The 22,776-nt window shown below is 32.7% G+C and overlaps 1 protein-coding gene across 2 annotated transcripts in view; it reads right to left on the reverse strand.

Annotated features, from left to right (window-relative positions):
- LOC142323645 (uncharacterized) overlaps positions 1–22,520 on the reverse strand; it is a 109,956-nt gene extending 87,436 nt beyond the window's left edge. For both annotated transcript variants that reach the window (XM_075363651.1, XM_075363650.1), the window contains exon 1: positions 22,371–22,520. In XM_075363651.1, coding sequence (XP_075219766.1) covers positions 22,371–22,452 — 82 coding nt within the window. In that variant the 5' untranslated portion in view covers positions 22,453–22,520. The remainder of the gene's footprint in view (positions 1–22,370) is intronic.
- Positions 22,521–22,776: the final 256 nt, after the last annotated feature.

Raw genomic sequence — 22,776 nt, forward strand, 5'->3', positions numbered from 1 at the left:
CTGATTGCTTGACCCCTTGTTCTCTTATTCAATTGTTTTTGTGCGGGGAGGGGAAGTTCTATTAAAGATCAAGTGTTTGTTTCGTCGTTCTTACCTCCCAATCTTACTGATCTCAAAGTCGATGTCCCTTCGCATTTGCAGAAGTGACGCCGGAGATGCTGAACCGAGTACGGTAAAAAATCGAATTTAGATGGGATAGCTGCCGTATCAATCACCAGTGCCTCTCATATTCAAATAAATTGACTATTTTTTGAAAACTTGATATATTTTGCTACAAAATGACTCGTCAACCGTTTTGATTTTGTAAGTATTCTGAATAAACTTGTTTACGCTTTCAAAGTTTCGAAATCGTTTTTGAAACTCTTCTATATATTTCTAACATTAAAATATACTAATGTGAAACGTAGTAAAGATTTATTTTCTACTATGAAATTATATGCTACTCGTACACATTCCGGAATAGTTTGAAATGTTAACTTTTCGGCAACAACCCTTATATTTTTCCATACTCCCCTATTTCAATCGATTTTTTTTTATAACTTAAAAATTAATATAACAAACTATTTAATATATTTTAACGAATTTTTCCTCTTCATAACACGAATAACATGGTAATTCACACCCATACGTCTGTTACTTGAGATAGTATAAGGTGTCCGTCCGACTTCAAAGAGAGGACCCCTGTTTCAGTCATAAATACTTGATTTTTGTTTTCTTTTTTTTACAATGACTGTATTTACGTCAGATCTTTTTCATGTCATTTTCATTATGTGTAGTAAGATACCAAAACCGGACTCAAGGAACCGGACATAGGCTGCACACATGAGTTTCATTTGTGTCGAGATTGTCATCGAACAAGGTTGTGCCTCTTACTACCGGATTACATATTAAATGCGGTCTGAGGATAATATCTCGGAAATGTACAGTCAGATTTTCATAAAGTATAAATAAAAATTTAACCTGTTATATTTGTGTTTGTTGATTGCCTTTTGAAGAATTCTCTGAGACTTTAATTGAAGGAGTTTTTAGAAGAATAAAAGACCCGATTACAGTGCTCTGATTTCGTAGATCTTATTTTGATCTATTTATATTTTACTGATGAATTCATAACCTGATTATTTCAAATATTAAATAATTTTCCGTAATGTTTTTTGATCTGCCAAATCTCGAATTTTTACTTTTACATTAACCATGCTTTTTATAAAGACAGAAATTACGTCTCGTATGGATGAACTACGCACTGTGTTGGCTTCGTTCCGAATTTAGTGTTATAAATAAAACGTCGAAGTGAAGTTATTGTTCATTGATTTTTTATTTAAATTTATTATTACGTGATATGTGTAACGAGAAAGAAATTTCGACAACGAAAGATTTCATTCAAGTATAAAAGTAAATGGATACTTTGCAGGAGTAATAGCTGGTTATCCAAACAAATCTGACAAGATTGAGTTTCTTCCTCGCCACGTTAAAAATGTATCCCTCCATGGTGGATTAGTAATGTTTCGACCTTTCATCTGGGATTCCGGGTTCGTATTTCGGTCAGACATGGCATTTTTTCATACGCTACAGAATTCAATTCCGTATTCCCACGTACTAGCTTAAAAATTCTGTGGTTAATTAATTCACCAAACTAAAAAAAAAAAATGTTCTCATTAAAGCTTCACTTTTAATGCTTAATTTATACACTGAATTCGTATAAAGTAATCAAAGTATATTCTCCAGAAATCGGACACATACTGATGGCTTTGTACAAATCTAATAGTTATGCTTAAGAAAATATTATTATCACTTAATAAAAAATCATAGAAATAGAAAACAGAAGTTGTCTTTTGAGATTCGACAGATCTATTTAAAAGTCTATGACAGTAATAATTCAAAATCTGAGACAACCTGGTTACGGATTTCGCAAGTTATAATCAGTAAGAAAAAAATAAGACCTTTTTTAAAAAAAAATTAAAACCTTTGGAGTGACAGCTCTAAAATCGGACTTTTCTCATCTAAAAACCTCTATGTCATACTGTAGGTGAGTGTGACCTGATGACACAAACTGATATACTAGCTTATGACATACCACTCTAGATATATCTTTATATAAATTGATCGTAATAAATCGTATCTAAAGCTGTTCTTTAAATTTACACTTCTTTTTTTATCTAGTACTCCTTACAATTTGGGAGACATGGTTTACAATTTTTACAGTTTCAAAACGGATGTTAGCTTAATATATACATCTATTATAAAACAATATTTTTTTTTAAAAAAGCTCCTTACCCCGTGGAATTATTCCGTTAATTTAATATGAAGTTAGAAATTTAAATGAGATATTTTTTAATTCTTAATGTAGTATATTTTTGGATCGATTCCAATCACTCACAGAAAATATATGCGAATGGATAATCCACTTATTATTTTGTTTATTCTTTTTCTGTTTGTTATAAAATAAAAATTTTCTATAACTTAAGTTCTTAAGAGATTTTGTATGCTTTAGAAAGAATAAGGGCCTTCTTGTACCGTCGAATCCGATCAGAAGGGAGGTAAAAATTAGTAACATAACTTTTAAATCCGGTTTTCTGAATTCGTTATTCAGAATTCACGGTAACTATTATTATTACTATTATTATTTTAACGGTAAGAAAAACAAATTTAAAAACAAACTATTAATTTTTTTAAGTTTTACGTAAAACAAATTTGTTTATATATAGAAAAAATCTCACTTTTTGTGTCTTTCTTGGGTCTCTGTGGTCAATGAAAGGAAATTCTAGGAGAGAGCGATAATAATTTGAATGGTTTTCGATAGAATCCTCGTATCTTTAAAAAAAATTAAGTCGTTTATCGTAATCAAAGAATTTTTTTATAAATCTTTTTTAATTTTTATATATTGGTAAGTTTACTGTTTACGCGTAAACAGTATAAAATTGCACTTATACAATTATACAAATATCAAAATATGTATGATCTAAAGTTCATAACTATATTTTTATTTGCGCCTTTGCAATACTTAATATCGAGATTCAAGGGAAAAATTCTTATGTGGACGTGCATCGGGAACCGACGAATGTTAGTACGCTGGTACACGTGTCTTGTTGGTGCGCATGATAATAGCTCTTGTTTCCTTTACATTCACGTGGCTGTTGGAACTTTGGTATTATGACAACTACCACGTTTTTACTTGTAAAGTAATTGTCCGTGTGAACCGTTGAGAATAATGCTAATTATTAGATGATACATCATATTAGTCACAGTGATTGTCTGAACTCAGAATTGAAATTTTTTGCTCTCTGGATAAATGTTTTGTGTATTATTTACATACTCATCTGCACTTACAATTACGTAAAGTAATTATTTATTATTTTTTTGTCATGATTTCCCTATTTCTTTTTTTCCGTTTTTGGCTAATTTCATCATCTTTAATGTGTTCTACGTACTTTAATTTCGGTTTTCATTAGAATTTTTATCTTTTATTATTCTTTGCGTAACGAAATTGACTTTAATTAGCGCCACAAGAGATGAAGATTATGTTTAAAGTATTATATCATTCTCAACAAAAAAAAAAGTAATAAAGGTTATAAAATATCCCTAATCGTTTCTATAAAAAACTGATAAATTAACGTTTATTTATTTAGTTTAATTATTATTGGCATAGAAAAAAAATATAGCGGTTTTTTTTTTATTTATTTGGATATTTAAAAATTTAGATACCCACTAAACAATAACGAATTGAGATTAAAATTTTAAATTTCATATACTTGGTTTTAAAACATTTTGTAAATCGAGTTAAGTTATATATATGCTCAACATCTCATTCGAGCGATTGTAAAATATTCCAGCGCGATTTTTTTTTTTAATAATATACAGAGTGATTCACGAGTCTGTAATGATAGAGTCATTACAGAATTTCAGGACCTGTTCTACTGGTGAAAATAAATAAAAAATGTATATAAATATGGGTTTGGAAACGCTTCGTTAGTGAGTGTCGGTTGGGGAAAGATTTCGCCCTGATTTCTGCGCTTGCGGTAAAAATTAAGCCAAACTATAATTCTTGGGACTCAAATTAAGAGCTAAATTTAGTGATTTTATGTAAAATCTGACCTGAAAATTTGAAAAATAGGTCCTAGAACTGTATTTGTAGTAATTTTTGAGAAATCTGGGGTAAAAGACAAAAGATTATAGTCGAAAAATGCATTATTTTATGTTTAGTGTAAATTAATAATTAAAATTTTCGTTTCGTTTAATACCTAGATAAAATCTATTTTGTTTTAATATGTTTTGTTTTTAATAAACTTCGATATTCGTACGTCTGTCTCTAGTCTTTGTGGACTTTATTCATAACATTTTACTAAGAATCCAATTATCTACGTTTTTTTTAAAACGTTTGTGTGTTTATTACCTATTTTAAACGAAACATAAAACATGTGTTTTCGACCCAAATATTTTGTATTTTACCGCAGATTTTTCGAAAAATACAGTTCTGGGGCTTATTTTTTCAATTTTGCAAGCCAGATTTCACATAAAACCACTAAATTTACCCCTTAATTTTAGTTGCAAGAATTACAGTCTTGCTAAATGTTACCGAAGTCACAGAAATCAGTGTGAAATCTTTCCCCAACCGACATTCGTTAACGAAGCATCTCCAACCATTGTCTCAACCAATGTGTATATGAAGTTTCTTCTTCATTTTCACCAGTAGAGCACATCCTGAAAGTTTTTTTACATTCTTCGTGAATCACTCTACATACAGAGTGTTTATAAAAAATATAAAAACCTTTTCAAGAATTCAGAGGATGATCCCCATACTGAAATAAAGAAAAATATTTGTATCAATATATTTCCGGAAACGCCTAGTTTATCGGCTATCCGTCATTTTGTATTTTTAACAAAAGAATTTATTTCTCAGGAATGGTTGACCGTACCGAGCTGAAATTTCGTATACTGCTAAAGTATCTAGAGATTTACTTTACATAAAAATAATGAACCTGTCTCTCAATCCGTTTCAAAATGGCGGCCATGTAAACTTTTTAATTGTTAATATCTTTGCAACCGCTGGTTTATTTAAATGTTATATATTTGTTATTTATGAACGGATTTGAATAAATAAGGTATCGTCGATCTCTTTGGCATAAAACAGTTAAGAATTTTTGTAATAATATAATATTCTGCGGTTGAAAAGATATAAAAGATATAATATTAAAAGTTTACATGGCCGTCAGTATTTCCACCTTTATGTTGTTTAATTTCATTACTGAAATTTTTTTTAAATACTGAAGAACTAAAGAAATGTACCATTTTTGACTACTTTTTAAAAGTATATGGTTTTATGTTCTTATCAAATAGACAAAAATATAACTTATGCTTTCATAACACCCTACCAATAAATTCTTTCTCACTGTTCTCCCCCATTTTGGGCGTTTTATGACCAATGGTTTTCCAGTTATCGCGGATTTTTACAAATAATCGTTGTTTCAGTCAGTGGTGATTATTTTTAAAATGAAAAAAATCTGATATCGTTTTAATGAATCAAGAAAATAATGTGCGCAGTGATGAAAAGTAACCATTACTCCAATGGAGTTGAAGTAGTATTTGGAAGGAATAAGTATATTAAAATAACTGTTGCCGAGAGGGAAAAATACTGTAATATCACTTAATAATATTAATTATTAGACGTAAGAGAATCTCTAAGCTAATAATTTTCTTGCGGGAGTTACTAGCATCAAGCGGAGTTATCATTACGCTTGATGCTAAATATTTAATCATATTTTAGGTAGATTTCATAAGAAAGCTACCTATTGTAATGAGTACTATGATTCGACTTCCGGAAAATTTCGACATATCTTCGCGTTTCACATCTCCCAGAGCCCAAAACAGCCGTCAGCTCAAAAGTTTATATATACATATATATATAATATTAACTTTCTTGTGGATACGATAACTGCCGTAATTTTGCGCCAATCACTTTCAAATTGATACATAAAATATAACGACCCAAAATCTCGGTCGAGTTCATTAATGGGAAAAATCGAAGATAATGGGCGAAATCAAACCATGGGAATGGAAATGGGAGGGGGCTTTGTCAAAAAACAAAATATCGCTATAACTTTATTATTAAGTAAAATATGGAATTCGTTTAAAGTTCCTACTATTCTTTGGATAAGGGCCTAAAACTTATATAAGTTAAAGGTTTTGATATCACTAACCATTGGCCCAGGAGGTGGAAAAAATGGGGTTTCCAAGACAAAAATATCATCCTCCCTTAATAGGCACAGTATCAAATCGGTTTAAAGTGGTCATTAGTCCTCTAAACATTACCTAAAACCTTTGTCTGAAAAAGTTTTTATTTGACCAACCCTTACGGTAAAGGATGAACAAAATATTGCTGGAATTGTAAGAAGATGGGGCTTGTCGTATTCTAAACATGTGAAACTTTTTTTCACATGCAACCATTGTCGTATTGAGTAAATTTGAAGTTTTTCTTAACTTTAAAGTGGAAATATTTTTTATCCCCTACTTAACACCGGTGAAATCTACCTCCGCCTTCCGGCGTGCCAAAAGGGATTTTTTTATTTATAAACATCAATTCTTCCTGATGTAGTAATACTATTTTTCAATATTATTTGTATTTATTTACTTGGTTTATCAAAACATTTTTTCTTTTTTAAAATAAATATTTCTACTTAAAATATTTATTACATTTAAAACGGCTGATAAGTCTGAAAACCCTTTCATCGGAAAATGTCTAAATCGTGCAAGGACAGTGAGAAAAGATTTGGTATTACCTAGTTGATACATACTAAGCTGTTTTACTTTAAAGCTAACACATCTGTATATCTGTTTCGAATATTGAGTTTTTAAGAATATATATATAAATACACACACAAAACTGTGTAATTCAATCGGTAAGTTTAAAAGAGTGAAAAATATATATATAAATTACATTGTTCGACTATTACACCTGAAAAATACTAACTACCGACAAGAATGATTTATAGAGAGAAAAAATGACCTTTTAGTAAGGTTATTCTTATACAATAAATGCAGCGTTTTTATAATTGTTTAGATTACGATCTTAGAAATTCAGACGATTTTAGTAAAAACTTTGTAAACATAGATTCCAGAATACTTATGGAAAAATAAAAAAAATATTGGTAATTTTGATTATAAACCAAAATTCGAAGGTTTTGTATAAAAAATCTGAGTATATCTCAAAAGTATTAAAAGTAATCCTTGAAAAAACTTACTTTAATGAGACTACAAAAAAAATAGATTAATGAACAACATATTGAATACTTTTATTATTCTCCTGGTTTTTATGGGCATCGATTTCTACGGTCATTAAAATAGGAATATTCTTTAAAATAGTCATATTCTTTAAAATAGGGTTTAAATCGCCATCAGGTTCGCAATTTTTAAGGGTGTAAAGGGCCCTTAAAAACACAAAAAAACAATACACGAAACATTTAGTTACTCATATTATACATTAATAACACAGAGTGTAAAGGGCCCTCATAATAAAATAAAATAAAAAAATAAATACGTCAAAAACAATTATGAAAAACAAAAATCTTTAAAATACCAACATTATTAAAAACCATCCATGTTCATAGAAAAAACTACTTCATAAAAAGAATTTTAAATAACAACTTCTACTAACTTACAGACCGGTTAATAGTCTGTTGGCGTGCAGATACGCAACTATCTTTTCTTCTTTTCCGTTTTCCAAATCAGCAGTAATATTATTTGTTAGATCGTACCTCTTTCTGAGGTCCTCATATATCGTACATTCTTTCAGTAGATGCTTGACTGTAAGCTGTTTATTACAAACAGCGCACATCGGTCTTTCTTCGCCGTTTAAGAAATATAAATTTGTTATTCGTGTGTGAGACCGATTCTGAGTCTGGTCACCGCCACTTGTTCTCGGCGAGTCAGCTTCACGTCGCTCTTGGAGAAGTTTTAATTGCATTTAATTTCGCATTTAACCTTCTCCATTCATTACTCCATGTATTTCTTACAATGGTAGTTAGACAATGTCTAAGCACCGCGCTGCCCCCCCCCCCCTCACGTATGCGCGCGCAGATCCAACTGCATGGATGCTTGGCTGGATTCATCCTGGGCATTATTATTATTTTCATTATGGGTGAAGATCAGAATAATAAGTGAAATCTACCTTAGTTTTTTTTTTTTTAAATATAAGTACTCTACATCCAAATTGTGTACTCCGTTTACTTTTCATCTTAAAAATTAGGAGATATTCAATTAGTTGCTCTGATTACGAAATCTAAGCTTTTTAATAACTGTTACTCGCATTGTGTATTAATACAGTAAACATAAATATAGTTTTTCATTAATAGTAACATCTCTGCAAAAGAAATCAAGTAAGTAGATTCGGGCGCTGACCGAAACTTACGATATAATTTTATACAATGTGATGACTACAGTGAAATTAACATCAACTTATCAGCGAAATTTTTATTATGGGTAGTCTGTTTATCTTTCATAAACCGCATTTCGCGATTTCATATTTCTCGATGCACTGGGTAACAGCCTTCAAATAACAAATTTTTGTTGAACGGTTTAAATAAAATTTTGAAAAGAAAACTAAAATTTTTAAGTGTTTAACAATGTGTAGTTTTTCTTAATAAGCTCTTTTTATGACAATAAATATATTTAACAGTGACTTACTTTAAAATAGTGACAGTAATATAGTTATGCCTCGACTCTTTTTTTAGTCTTAGATGTAAATAAATTTTTATAAATTTATTATTTTTTATAAATTTCCCATCAGTAATTGATAATTCGGTTTGTTTGACAGATGGAGCATTTTTAAAAAGGTTACTGCGATTCGAAACTACGTGCCATCACTATTTTACGTATTTCAGAGAGCAGAAACCAGTTTTTCCTTCCTGTCTGTAATCATTATTTATGTAATGTTCCGGTAGCAAATGTTTACGCGAATAATGAACATAGGGTTATTTATTAAAAGAACAAATAGAATTTTTGTAATTGGATTTCCTTATTTTTTTATCTGTTTCAAAAAAATCTAAGAAAATACTATTGTTATCACTTGTAAATTACTATTAAATTGTGAAATCCTTTAGTTTACAAGACAACGGAAATCTTCCATGCAAAATGTTTTCCGCAAATAGATTTATGTCTTCAATCGTAATAAATGTATTAATTACAGACCGATTCGGGTGAAATTTTCCTCAAATAAGTAACAAATACTGAATCGTTAAATAGTAACATTTTATGTTAGATATAAACAAAATGACTATTTAAAACATAAAATTCCTGTTCTAAAAACATTTTAATTATATGAATCCAATTGTTTTTATCGTGATGTAATAGTATGATTTTTTATTATATAAATCAATATTCAGCAAGTTTTCTTAACAGCTGTTACATAAAACAACAAAAATTGAAATAAAGAATAATAACGTATAATTTGTCTTATAATTTGCATAAAGTTATCGTTAAGATATATAAGCTACACAATCGAAAAAAATTAAAGCGTTGTATCTGTGCTATGGCATTTGAAATTCTTTCAGCGGCAATGACATTTAACAATTACCTATCCGAGTTTGATCTTACATAAAAAAAAACCATTAATTGCAAAGCTGAAAACTTTGCTGTTTCCAAAAAAAAAGTCTGACGATGTTAAAAAAACGAAAGTATTATAGTGCTTCTTTACTATGATTTATAGGTAAAGCAGACTCGTTATAAAAATTTTCTGATGCCTATGTACTGTGCAGAAAATCTCTGTGCAGGTATTTTCTAACCCTCCCCCCCGAAAGGGGAGTCTTACTCTTTAAGAGTTTGGGGGTTGGCTTCTCCATGGCTCTAGTCTCTGCAGCTTTTCTTCCGACTACACCCAAAGCTGCAGAACACTTTATACTAAACACACACACTACACCAAGAACACTGTACAAATTAAAACATATACCCTTACACAACTACACAACAACATCCTACACTGTTTTTCTTACATTTACACTCGGTGGTGTTGCGACATCTTGCGAAACGCAACTGTAACCGAAGGTGGAAACTATCGTGCCGATGAGAGAATGGCTCTACGTAGTGAGTCTTGACGATATCCTCTGGGCACCTGGGCGAACCCAGTGTATTTTGCTCTAGCTCCAGTACGCGTGCGCTCTGCTGGAGTGGTCCGTCATCGCCGGCACTCGTGGGACCAAAATTTCAAGTCCACAAATAAATTCTATGATGGTTGATGATCCATCTGAAAAAACCACTAATTTTTGTCTAGTGAAAAGGTCTCGGTCAGCTTTATGTGACGAGGATAGTAGTTCTGAAGAAGAGAGTACATTAAATTGTAAAGCATCAGATCTGAAATATAAAAATATTCGTTTTGTTGTTCTTTGGAATAATCAGGAAGGTGGCTCCCTCCAAAAGATCTCGCCTTTCCTGATTGACAAAGTTGTAACAAGTTCAAGTTGTTCTCCGAAAAACATCAGAAAATTATGAGACGGAACGTTTCTGATATAAACGTTTCTGATGAGTAGAGTCGCTCTCTGTTAAGTCTCAACAATATGGGCGGCATAAACATAAGTGCGGTAGGCCACAAGACACTAAAAACCAGCCAGGGAGTAATTTTTTGCCGCGACCTTCTGGAAATGGATATAACTGAAATAGTTGATGAGCTTCGTAACCAGGAAGTTGCGGAGATGAAACGAATAACGAAACGACGCAACGGAGAGAAAGAACCTACACCTTCCCTTATATTAACATCTAATCTACCGGTACCACCAGAGAAGATTAAAGTGAGTTACCTGTCGGTTCGGATATGACCTTTCAATCTCCAACCCACGATGATATTTCCAATGTCAAGGATATGGCCTTACCACAATATCTTAATCAAAAACTGTAATTTACGCTCGATGTGCCAAAGAAGGTCACAACGACACTAACTGCCAGGAAGAAGGAAGCTGTGCTAACTGTGCGGAAACACATTCAGCTCGATCTCGAGATTGCCCAAGTTTTAAAGAAGAGAAGGCAATCCTAAAAATCTGTACCGAGCAAAAGCTTTCTTTCCAGCAGCCCGAAGAGAATATAAAAAGACACTTAGCTCTCGAAACCTGGTTGAACCGGATGTCTCTTTCGCTGCCGCGACATCAAGTAAAGCTGTTGTAAATGAAGGCAACCAACAGTACGGATTCTGCAGTGAGCTGAAAAAGTTTGTTCAGATATTATCTGATCAGGTTGCTTCACTTTTTTTTTTTTTTTTTGTCTTCAGTCATTTGACTGGTTTGATGCAGCTCTCCAAGATTCCCTATCTAGTGCTAGTCGTTTCATTTCAGTATACCCTCTACATCCTACATCCCCAACAATTTGTTTTACATACTCCAAACGTGGCCTGCCTACACAATTTTTCCCTTCTACCTGTCCTTCCAATATTAAAGCGACTATTCCAGGATGCCTTAGTATGTGGCCTATAAGTCTGTCTCTTCTTTTAACTATATTTTTCCAAATGCTTCTTTCTTCATCTATTTACCGCAATACCTCTTCATTTGTCACTTTATCCACCCATCTGATTTTTAACATTCTCCTATAGCACCACATTTCAAAAGCTTCTAATCTTTTCTTCTCAGATACTCCGATTGTCCAAGTTTCACTTCCATATAAAGCGACACTCCAAACATACACTTTCAAAAATCTTTTCCTGAGATTTAAATTAATTTTTGATGTAAACAAATTATATTTCTTACTGAAGGCTCGTTTAGCTTGTGCTATTCGGCATTTTATATCGCTCCTGCTTCGTCCATCTTTAGTAATTTTACTTCCCAAATAACAAAATTCTTCTACCTCCATAATCTTTTCTCCTCCTATTTTCACATTCAGTGGTCCATCTTTGTTATTTCTACTACATTTCATTACTTTTGTTTTGTTCTTGTTTATTTTCATGCGATAGTTCTTGCGTAGGACTTCATCTATGCCGTTCATTGTTTCTTCTAATTCCTTTTTACTCTCGGCTAGAATAACTATATCATCAGCAAATCGTAGCATCTTTATCTTTTCACCTTGTACTGTTACTCCGAATCTAAATTGTTCTTTAACATCATTAACTGCTAGTTCCATGTAAAGATTAAAAAGTAACGGAGATAGGGAACATCCTTGTCGGACTCCCTTTCTTATTAGGGCTTCTTTCTTATGTTCTTCAATTGTTATTGTTGCTGTTTGGTTCCTGTACATGTTAGCAATTGTTCTTCTATCTCTGTATTTGAACCCTAATTTTTTTAAAATGGTGAACATTTTATTCCAATCTACGTTATCGAAAGTCTTTTCTAGGTCTATAAACGCCAAGTATGTTGGTTTGTTTTTCTTTAATCTTCCTTCTACTATTAATCTGAGGCCTAAAATTGCTTCCCTTGTCCCTATACTTTTCCTGAAACCAAATTGGTCTTCTCCTAACACTTCTTCCACTCTCCTCTCAATTCTTCTGTATAAAATTCTAGTTAAGATTTTTGATGCATGACTAGTTAAACTAATTGTTCTATATTCTTCACATTTATCTGCCCCTGCTTTCTTTGGTATCATAACTATAACACTTTTTTTGAAGTCTGACGGAAATTCCCCTTTTTCATAAATATTACACACCAGTTTGTATAATCTATCAATCGCTTCCTCACCTGCACTGCGCAGTAATTCTACAGGTATTCCGTCTATTCCAGGAGCCTTTCTGCCATTTAAATCTTTTAATGCTCTCTTAAATTCAGATCTCAGTATTGTTTCTCCCATTTCATCCTCAACTTCCTCTTCTTCCTCTATAACACCATTTTCTAATTCATTTCCTCCGTATAACTCTTCAATATATTCCACCCATCTATCGACTTTACCTTTCGTATTATATATTGGTGTACCATCTTTGTTTAACACATTATTAGATTTTAATTTATGTACCCCAAAATTTTCCTTAACTTTCCTGTATGCTCCGTCTATTTTACCAATGTTCATTTCTCTTTCCACTTCTGAACACTTTTCTTTAATCCACTCTTCTTTCGCCAGTTTGCACTTCCCATTTATAGCATTTCTTAATTGCCGATAGTTCCTTTTACTTTCTTCATCATTAGCATTCTTATATTTTCTACGTTCATCCATCAGCTGCAATATATCGTCTGAAACCCAAGGTTTTCTACCGGTTCTCTTTATTCCGCCTAAGTTTGCTTCTGCTGATTTAAGAATTTCCTTTTTAACATTCTCCCATTCTTCTTCTACATTTTCTACCTTACCTTTTTTACTCAGACCTCTTGCGATGTCCTCCTCGAAAATCTTCTTTACCGCCTCTTCCTCAAGCTTCTCTAAATTCCACCGATTCATTTGACAACTTTTCTTCAGGTTTTTAAACCCCAATCTACATTTCATTATCACCAAATTATGGTCGCTGCTTCACTTACTGCAACTATATCTGAGTTAACGAAGATGAATAAGAAGTCGGTATTTACAGCTAGTGAAACTAACACTAGTGGGATCTCTCTGAAAGTTCCTGTCCCTAAAGTTTTACTTTTGCAGACAGGAGTGAATACATCTGGTGGTAAGCCACCAAATAAGCTCCCTGTTAAGGGAGCTCACACAACTACTTCCCCTGGGATGTCGTCTGCAACTTCCCATTTTTCAAAATCTCCCCCTCGAGGATATGGTAGAGGAACCGCCCGACCCCGGGATATCGGAGTTTCTTAAACAAGAAATTCGAAAAAGAAAAACCAGATTACCTAAAACTAATTTTTTCATATATTTATCTGTATCTTTGTATTATCTACCTTTATTTATGAGTATTATTCAGTGGAACGTTAGAGGTCTTCGATCCTGCATTGAAGTTGTTAGAGTGTTGATGCGCGCACATGAACCTTAATGTATTTCCAAGAAACGCATCTATTATAACAAGATGCGGTAAAACTCAGAGGCTATATCTGTGAGAGATACGACTGTCTTGTAGACAGTAGAGAGAATAGTGGTGTTGGTATCTTCATGCGAAACGAGGTGTCAGCTATAAGGATACCACTAGCTATCTTCATTCCTGCTGTTGCTGTAAAAATCTCAGTTCCCTTTAAATTACGTATCTGCAATTTGTATCTCTCACCGAACTCTGAGTTCCATGCTCTAGAAATGTCAAATCTCCTCACGAAAATCCCATCGCCGACGTTAATAGTAGGAGACTTTATGCCCACCATATTTCCTGGGACTCATCTTTCTGCTTCTCTGGAGGAAATATGATAAACAGACCGAGGCAAGACTTGGAACTTTGTCTACTGAATGATGAGTCATACACATCCATCCTCATCATCTGGTACACTCTCCAACATCGACCTCTCCTTATGCTCACCGAATTTAATCCTTCGTCTTAATTGATCTGCTTGTGACGACCTTCACAGCAATGATCACAGGCCAATTGTTATTGCTTATGGTGTCGATCGCAAGGTGAATAAAAGGCCACAGAGATGGATTGTTGAAAAGGCAGGTAGGAACGGTTACCATAAAGCCTTCTCACAGTATGACGATGGTGCAGACGCCCTTGATGAACTTACCTCTTTTATGTCCCTGATACTTGAGAATGCTTATAGATATATCCCGCAAACATCGGAAAACCCAAGACGTCCTTCCGTTCCTTGGTGGAATGATGATTGCCAAAACGCTATTAGCAATCGACGGCAGGGGCTGCGCATATTTAACCGCAGGTCTACAAGTAAACATCTAGATTTTTACCGTAAGGCTAGACCGGTATGTCGTCGGGTATTCTTAGACGATAGGAGGAAGTCATGGAGGAAATACGTGACACTATCTCACGCACTACTCCCACGTCTACTGTGTGGAAAAAGATCCGTGCAACTTGCGGATCACCGAAACAATCCATTCTCGGATTCATTCATGAAGGACACTTCTTACATCGCCTTCTGCAGTGGCAAGTAACTTGGCAGATTGTTTTCGTTCTGTGTCCCTCACCTCATCATACAGTAATGAATTTCAGAGGTACAAATTACAGATGGAAATATTATCGTTAAACTTGGTGATTCGATCGGTGAATTGAACGCTCCATTTTCATTCAACGAGTTGTCACACGCACTTAAAAACTCACGTGACACATCCCCTGGAGCTGACAACATGCGTCTCCGTATGCTCTCATACCTTCCTAACTGGGCGCCACAACACCTATTCTGTATTTATAATGGTTTATTCTCCTCACAAGTCTTTCCGTCGGTCGGGTCAGAAGCCATTCTCATACCAATACTTAAACCTGGTAAAGACAAAGCAGGCCGTCAAGCTACCGCCTTATCACTTTGACAAGCGTTTTATGATAAGTGATGTAGAGAATGTGAACCGCAGACTTACATAGTACTTAGAGAGACATGGCCTTTTATATCTAAACAGTGCGGTTTCCATCAAGGACGTTCTTCCATTGACCATTTAGAATCACTGGAAGCAGGTATTCAAAATTCTTCCTTACTCCGCCAGCGCCTTGTTGCTATCTTCTTTAATATCAAGAAGGCGTACGACTCGCCTAGTGACGTGGTATTCTAAACACCCTTAAAGAATGGGGAGTCAAGAACAATATGCTTGCATTTATTCGAGGTTTCTTAAATGACCGAACTTTCCGTGTTCGTGTTGGAGATTCTTTATCGAGTAGCGTCACCTTGGAGAATGGAGTGCCTCAAGGAAGTGTATTAAGTGCCACATTGTTTGATACAGCCATCAACAGTATTACTGAATGTTTGCAGCCACCTGTTTCATGTTCTTTATTTGCTGATGATTTTGCTATGCATACTACGTCCCGTTCAACAGCCACAGCAGAAAGACTACTACAAAACACTATAGCTTGCCTTGAAGCTTGGACTAAGGTTGTCAGCTTCACATTTTCACATGAGAAAACAAAATGTGTAATCTTTTCTCGCCTGCGGGACCCTTTTACACCACAAATCTTACTAAACGAAGAGCTAATTGCTATCTGTCATGATATTAAGTTTTTAGGTTTATTTTTTGACAGCCGTCTTACGTGGGTTAATCATATCAAACAATTAAAAACGAAATATTCTAAACTGCTATACTGCTATAACTGCGTAACTGTTCTATGCTGCGAGTTCTTAGCAACACCAACTGGGGAGCCGGTAGGTCATGAATGTTGTCATTTTATTATTCCTTAGTTCGTTCCCTTTTAGATTATGGTTGTGTCGGCTACTCTTCAGCGCTTCATACCGCGCAGAAAATGTTAGATGCTGTACATAATCCTTTTCTTCGTCTTGCTACAGGTGCTTTTAGATCAAGCCCTGTCACTAGCATACTTGTTGAGTGCGGTGAACCATCACTAGACGTGACTAACTTCTAGCATCTTACTTTGCTTGTCTTTAAGGGCAACCGAATCACCCGGCTCTTACCTCAGTTCTTGTGAATCCTAATTTACAAAGGTATGAAAACCATCCACGTTATACTGCACCTACGGGTGTTCGTACCCGGCAGTTACTACACCTTTTAAACGATGACATACCTTCTATTTTTCCAACGTATCCCTGTGGATATCCTCCGTGGAGAATCAACCTGATAAATTCTATTTTTGATCTTACCATATACAAGAAATAATCAATACCACCTATCGTCTTTCAGCAAGTGTTTCTCCATCCTGTCCAAAATAAACCTAGACGTAATAGTATACACAAATGTTTTAATCTTGTTTTTAATATTCTAGTTAAGTTTTTATTATATTCTAATTTTTGTTTTTTATTAGATATTATATTTTGTTTTTATATTTCTGTTTTCCGGGCGACGATAACGTAAAAACGTTTTTCGCCCAAAAAAAAGATTTTTTCTACAGTGCAGAAAATTATAAAAAGAAACAAAATCAATTCTACTAAAATCACGTCTTCCACTTCCTTCTTGGAGATCATCGAAGAATAGAATTTTTTTTCAAGTCATCAAGTATTATTATTTTTTTTTTTTAGAATATTAATTCACTACATTAACTCGAGACTTGTGTCTCTTTGTGTGTGTGTGTGCACGCCTGCGCGTTCGCTCGTGTGTATTTGAGAAATTAAAATTAAATATTTGTAGCGTATATGAATGCCAAGCATAAGCATAACCGCGGACATAAACCTTTCGGATAAAATCCAAGGTGCTACCGCTTCGCAACTGCGGTAGGTTATGAGATCGTCCAATTTTTAAAGGTGTCCCCTTGCTTTGTTTTAGATGAGTCTACATATTATCGTAGCGGTACGGTAAATCGGCATAACCTTCATTATTAAAACATTACACATTAATATGTGCATGAAATCGATCAAAAAAAGCTTAAATCAAAACGGATTACAGCCCGGCTATAATTAATAATTACAGAAAAACCATAATTGTTTCAATGTTAGATAAACTTTCTAAAATATTGATTATTGGGCTCTTATTATGAAAGGTTTTGTTTGAATTCGACTTATAAAGGTATGATATTATGTAGTATATTTTTTGATGACTTTTTTCTGTTCTCCACACCAAATTTCATTCAAATCTGTGGGTAATACAAGTAGCCATTCAAAGATGTATATTTTCAGTACTTTAAACTTTAAAATAACTTGAATCGTTTTATTTGCATCAACCGATACGAAAAATATTCGTTTAATTTTTTATATTATATAAATATTTCAAAATAATATAGATTTTAATAAAATTTTTGCAAATTACAGAGAGTCGGCCAGATGGATCTTGCGCTGGAAATTTCTCGTTTAACGTAAAGGATACGTTTGTGTTATTCAACTCAAAAAGATTAACAGAGTAAAAGTTAGGCAAAGTTGTATAATACGTTATTTCTTAAAAGAAATGTAATTTTAAAAAATCGGTTATTTTACAGAATCATATCATTATTAATGAGTTTTAATTTAAATTAATTAGCTGGAATGTAATTTCCGTAAATATTATGAATCTATTATGTAGTACAGTTAAATACTTAAACGTAACAAAATACAAGTTAAAGGTTTGTTATATTACACTAATAATTGTAGCGAGTGTAATGTTTGCGCACTCATATTTGTTTTATCTGTTTTTTTTAACATTAGTCAAAACAATTTTTATTATAATAAATGACTTTAAAGGTTCTGTTATCTTCTAAAGTATCATCGTTAAAAAAAGTATATATTTACTTTTAACTAATAATTTTTTCACAGATTATTTACATTTCGTCGTTATATTTTATTTATTTATTTATCTGTACTGTATAATTTTTTTATATGTATGTGCTTTGTTGTGGATTATAATTGTAAAATTGTAATCCTTTTCAAAGCCTATGTTACAAACTAAAAATAAAATTGTGTTTATTTTTCAATCCTGCGTAAATAACAACGTATAAATAGAATTATTTTAACGGAAAATCTTTTCCGATAAATTGCAGGTTAGTAATTTATCTGGCGGTCTTATTACTTACTTAAAAGACATTTTTTTTTACGAATTTGTTCGGAAAATTAGAGAAAAGGAAGAGAAATAATTGAAAAATCTATGAAATCTGGTTAATTAAAATGTGAAATGGAAGATAAAAATAACTAATGGAAAGATTTTGATGCGGAAAGGATATCGATAAGGAAAAAGAAAAAATCTTTGTTAAGCAAGCGGTATAATTCATAAGGATTGTCAACATTTAAGAATTATGGAGGAAAAATGGAAGAGCAAGGATGATAACCGAATTTAAAGGAGAAAGAAAAGACGATGAAGTAAATGAAGATGCTCAAAACCAAAAAAAAAGAGAATTTAGTTGATACTTGTCACAGGATAGGTTTACCACAGACGTTGCTGTTGATGTGCTTCCAAGCGTTTATCTAAAATAAAAATGTAAGCTTCTGACATAGACGTAATTTAAATGGGACTTTCATAATTTATTTTTATAAACATTACAAGTTATATATATTCCTGAGTTTCCCTTCCTGCTCTAAAATGAATGATCCTTTCCGTAGCTGTCCTCCATATTAAGTTTGTCTAGCTTTGCTGACATTAGCTATTTTATTTCAATTTATAATTTTAACATTCTTATTTTTTCCATCGCTTCGAAATGCAAAATAACAGAAGACTATTATATTCGCTAGGGATCTTCTATGCAATATTTTTTTTATATTTCCATCAAAAGATTGTTAACTCTATCCTTTTTATTCCTGACAGTTTTCGAAATCTCATTCTTTGTACGTTTTCATAATTTACTAAACTGTAGTCGCCATGTATTCTGGCCTTCCAGTAGCGATTTGGCTGAACGGTTTTATGTTATTCGGACGAATACTACGACAAGAAAACTTTGTTTCTTGTCGTAGAGGATGGACGAGGTTTCTCCTCAAAGAAGTCTGAGTCTTAGGTGGCTCTTTTATACCCAGAGGAAACTTTTTTATCAGTAATGTACTGCTCTCATCCCGAAAAAGATAAAGATAACCCAATCTTTCGAGGAGTTATGAGCGGAATAAACATCCATTGCACGGAGGGAGTCCGAGGCACACTGTCAAATGAGGTTAATCGGTTCGCAATCCCTCTTTAGGTAGATCGTCCCTTTTCACCATCTACTTCTTTCCTTTTTTTTTTCCTTTCCTTCCCGGTTGTTTACGGTGAGGTTGTTGTTAGAGGTCCATTGAATCTGGGTAAAGGATTAGGAGACCTTTGCTATCCGGGTAAAGGATTAGAAGACCTCTGCTTTATTGCACTCATGTTATTTGTGCGGTTTGATGGAGGCGACTGTAGTCCACTTCTATCCTGTGTGTGTAGAAAAAGCCCACCCTCGGATTGTAGCGTATGTCAGCTAAACCTCAACCTCTACTCCGTGATAATAAAACGTAATACGTGCATCCCAGACATTTAACTAAAATGTCTAAATATCAAAATTTGACTAACAGTGGCTGGGTGAGATTTCATGTCGGTAAGAGATCTGATGATTATCAGATGTAGATTTTTATGAATTGGTAAGATATTGCAAAAAGTATTTGTAAGAAATTAGATGCTTGATGGCAGCAAAATATAGATAGTAAGAAAGCTAGAGGGGCAAATAAACATTTTTAGATTAAGGACATAAGGTAGGAAAAATATTTTATTTAGGGTAAAAACAAAGAAAGGTTAGGAAAGACATCGATAGAATTTCAGATCGTTTTTGTAGTAGGAATAGAAGTAAGACAACGAAGCTGATTATATAGTACGGGGAACGTCCCTCTTGTTTGAGGTAATCGTTTCTATTCTACTGGTAATCATGTTTCTACTGGTAATCGTTTGAATAGAAATATAAGAAATAAATATGCCGTTGTTATATTAATGAATATTTTAATGTGATGCTTTTGACAAAATTTAAAATTGTAATCAAAATGTTGTTAGTAGTGCGCTGTACATAACTGTCTCTATTACATAGAAGACGATTGTTATCTGTTATCAACCTCTGTTACATAGAATTTTGTTTTACAAACTAATCTCAGAGACTATTGAACCAATTTAAAAAGCTATTTCGCTGTTTAAAAGTCTACTTCTTCCTGAAAAATACAGTTTATATAGTAAATGTTAATGTCACCTGAGCTCAATCCTCCGATTTCATTCCATTTGCCATCTCACTGTGATAATAATTAATTAAATTGTAATAATAATTAAATAATGAAATTCCTAACCTTCTTCAAGATCAGAAATAGGGAAATTCTTTTCGTTTGATAAGGGTGCAGATTCTCGTTACTTTCTCGAACGCCGTTGCATAACTTGGAAAAGTGAAAATAACTGCGATATTTAAACCCTTCTTTTCCTAAATCATACTACCCATAAGTGACAAATAGTTTGTCACTTAGTTACACTTTGGACAAATAGTCTGTCACATAGTTAGTTACCCCTTTATTTTGTCTTAGAATTTGGTTCTTCTTGTTCACTAACCCATCTTCAACTGAAAATAATTTCAATATTTGACCTGTTCTTAATAAAAAAAGGTTTTTTTCTAAAATCGCGTAAAAAGCCATTTTAAAGACCTTCGTTAGTTCCCACATCCCATCTCAACCCTCTTCAAATAATACAAATTTAAAAACTTAGTGATTTATCAACGGTTCTTATTCAAAAAAAGTTCTGCTTCCAGGGAATAGAAAAACCTCAATGATGCCGATAAGGGAAATACAATCTTCCTTCTTTCTATTCTTCGATAGATGGGGAATTTTCCTTCAGATGCCAATAACCATTACTCATTTATGAAAACCTGTATTATTCGAACCGTTTTTATTTTAATATTATTCAAAGTAAGCTCTTTTAACATATCTGTTCTTCATATAAAACTGATGCAAACAAGCGTGAAATAAATAAAAACGATATTAAATTTTTCATAACTTTTGTAAATCTTTTTTCATTTTTTACGAGGATAAATTAAAATATAATTATAAAAAACTATAATTTTAATTTATTATATAATTATAATTATTCAAAATTTTATTTTGAATACATTTTGTTTAAATAGTTTTTTTTTTGTTACCAACAATCACCATATGTTACCATTGTTACAACGCTACATTATTACCAGTGTTACCATCACTTTTACAGGATAGTAATGGTGATTACAATGATTTACCATTTGAGTGCAGCCGTAAGTTTTTTATTGAATTTAACACAGATTAAATTGGTTTTTATCTTTATTTCTTTCTTTTTAATTTCATTATTACTATCTTCGAAATGTTTTTACTCGTATTGTTATTAAGTAGAGGAAATCGGTGAAATTATAGGAAAAAAAATTGCCAGACTTTGCTGGGAATCGAACTCGAGACTACCTGATTTTAAAATCAGGAAACAGTGGCCAGTCGGTTTCCTAAAATTCTTCTTAAATTAGCACATGATCTTTTATCCTGCTATAATATGTAGTGTATGACAAAGTGAAATTGTGATAAAATACATATTTGTTATCAACGTTGTATATATATATATATATATATATATATATCTTTGTTTGTGTGTGTGTGTGTGTGTGTGTGTGTGTGTGTGTGTGTGTGTGTGTGTGTGTGTGTGTGAGCGCGCGCACGCGTGTATTTATCTAATTGAATGAAAATAATTAACTAATTAAATTTATTACACAGTATCTGATATTGAAGATAGATGTTTTCCTCATAGCTGAGTGCGTGAATTACATCTAAATAATTGTTTTTGTATAGATATATTTTTAATAAGTGTAGTTATCTATTCATTTTTCTCTGACTGGTATTATTAATCCCGTTTTTGTAATATTTAATTTTTATTATATTATACAAAAAATTATTTAGATTTACGTCTTAATTATTTATTTTACGAAATTATTTTTTTTAAGTTTATTATTTATTTATTTTAATTCTAAATTAGTGTGATATCTACTTCTAAAGAAGGCACTGAAAAAAAAAATTAATATATTTAATGTAATTAATATTAAAAAACAAAAAAAGATAACGTAATGTTACCTCGATAATAATTCGGTATTTGTGCACGAATACAATGGGCATGTATTATACCCAGCAGTAAAACTGCTTGCCATCTTCCCATTTTCTTCGATGAATTCGTTGAAACCACAGCGAAACTACTCGTACTTGAAACAAGGAACGAATGACCAGTAGTCGACTACACGCTTCAAACCCCCACTACTTCGCTATTCAATTATTACCTTTCCTTTAAAGAAATTCCCACCACATGTTCGCTGAGGAAATGAACGAACTAACAAATTTAATTGCGATCTTTCACTCGTCTGAAATTACCTTGTGAAAAAACAGTAATTTAAAAAAAATGAATTATCCAAATCATCTTATTTTTTAGCGAGTGTAGATTATTCTTGTTCTTTAATGATGGCAAGACTGATTCTGAAACTTAACC

Source organism: Lycorma delicatula, chromosome 4 (assembly GCF_047948215.1).
Source record: "Lycorma delicatula isolate Av1 chromosome 4, ASM4794821v1, whole genome shotgun sequence".
NCBI lineage: Eukaryota > Metazoa > Arthropoda > Insecta > Hemiptera > Fulgoridae > Lycorma > Lycorma delicatula.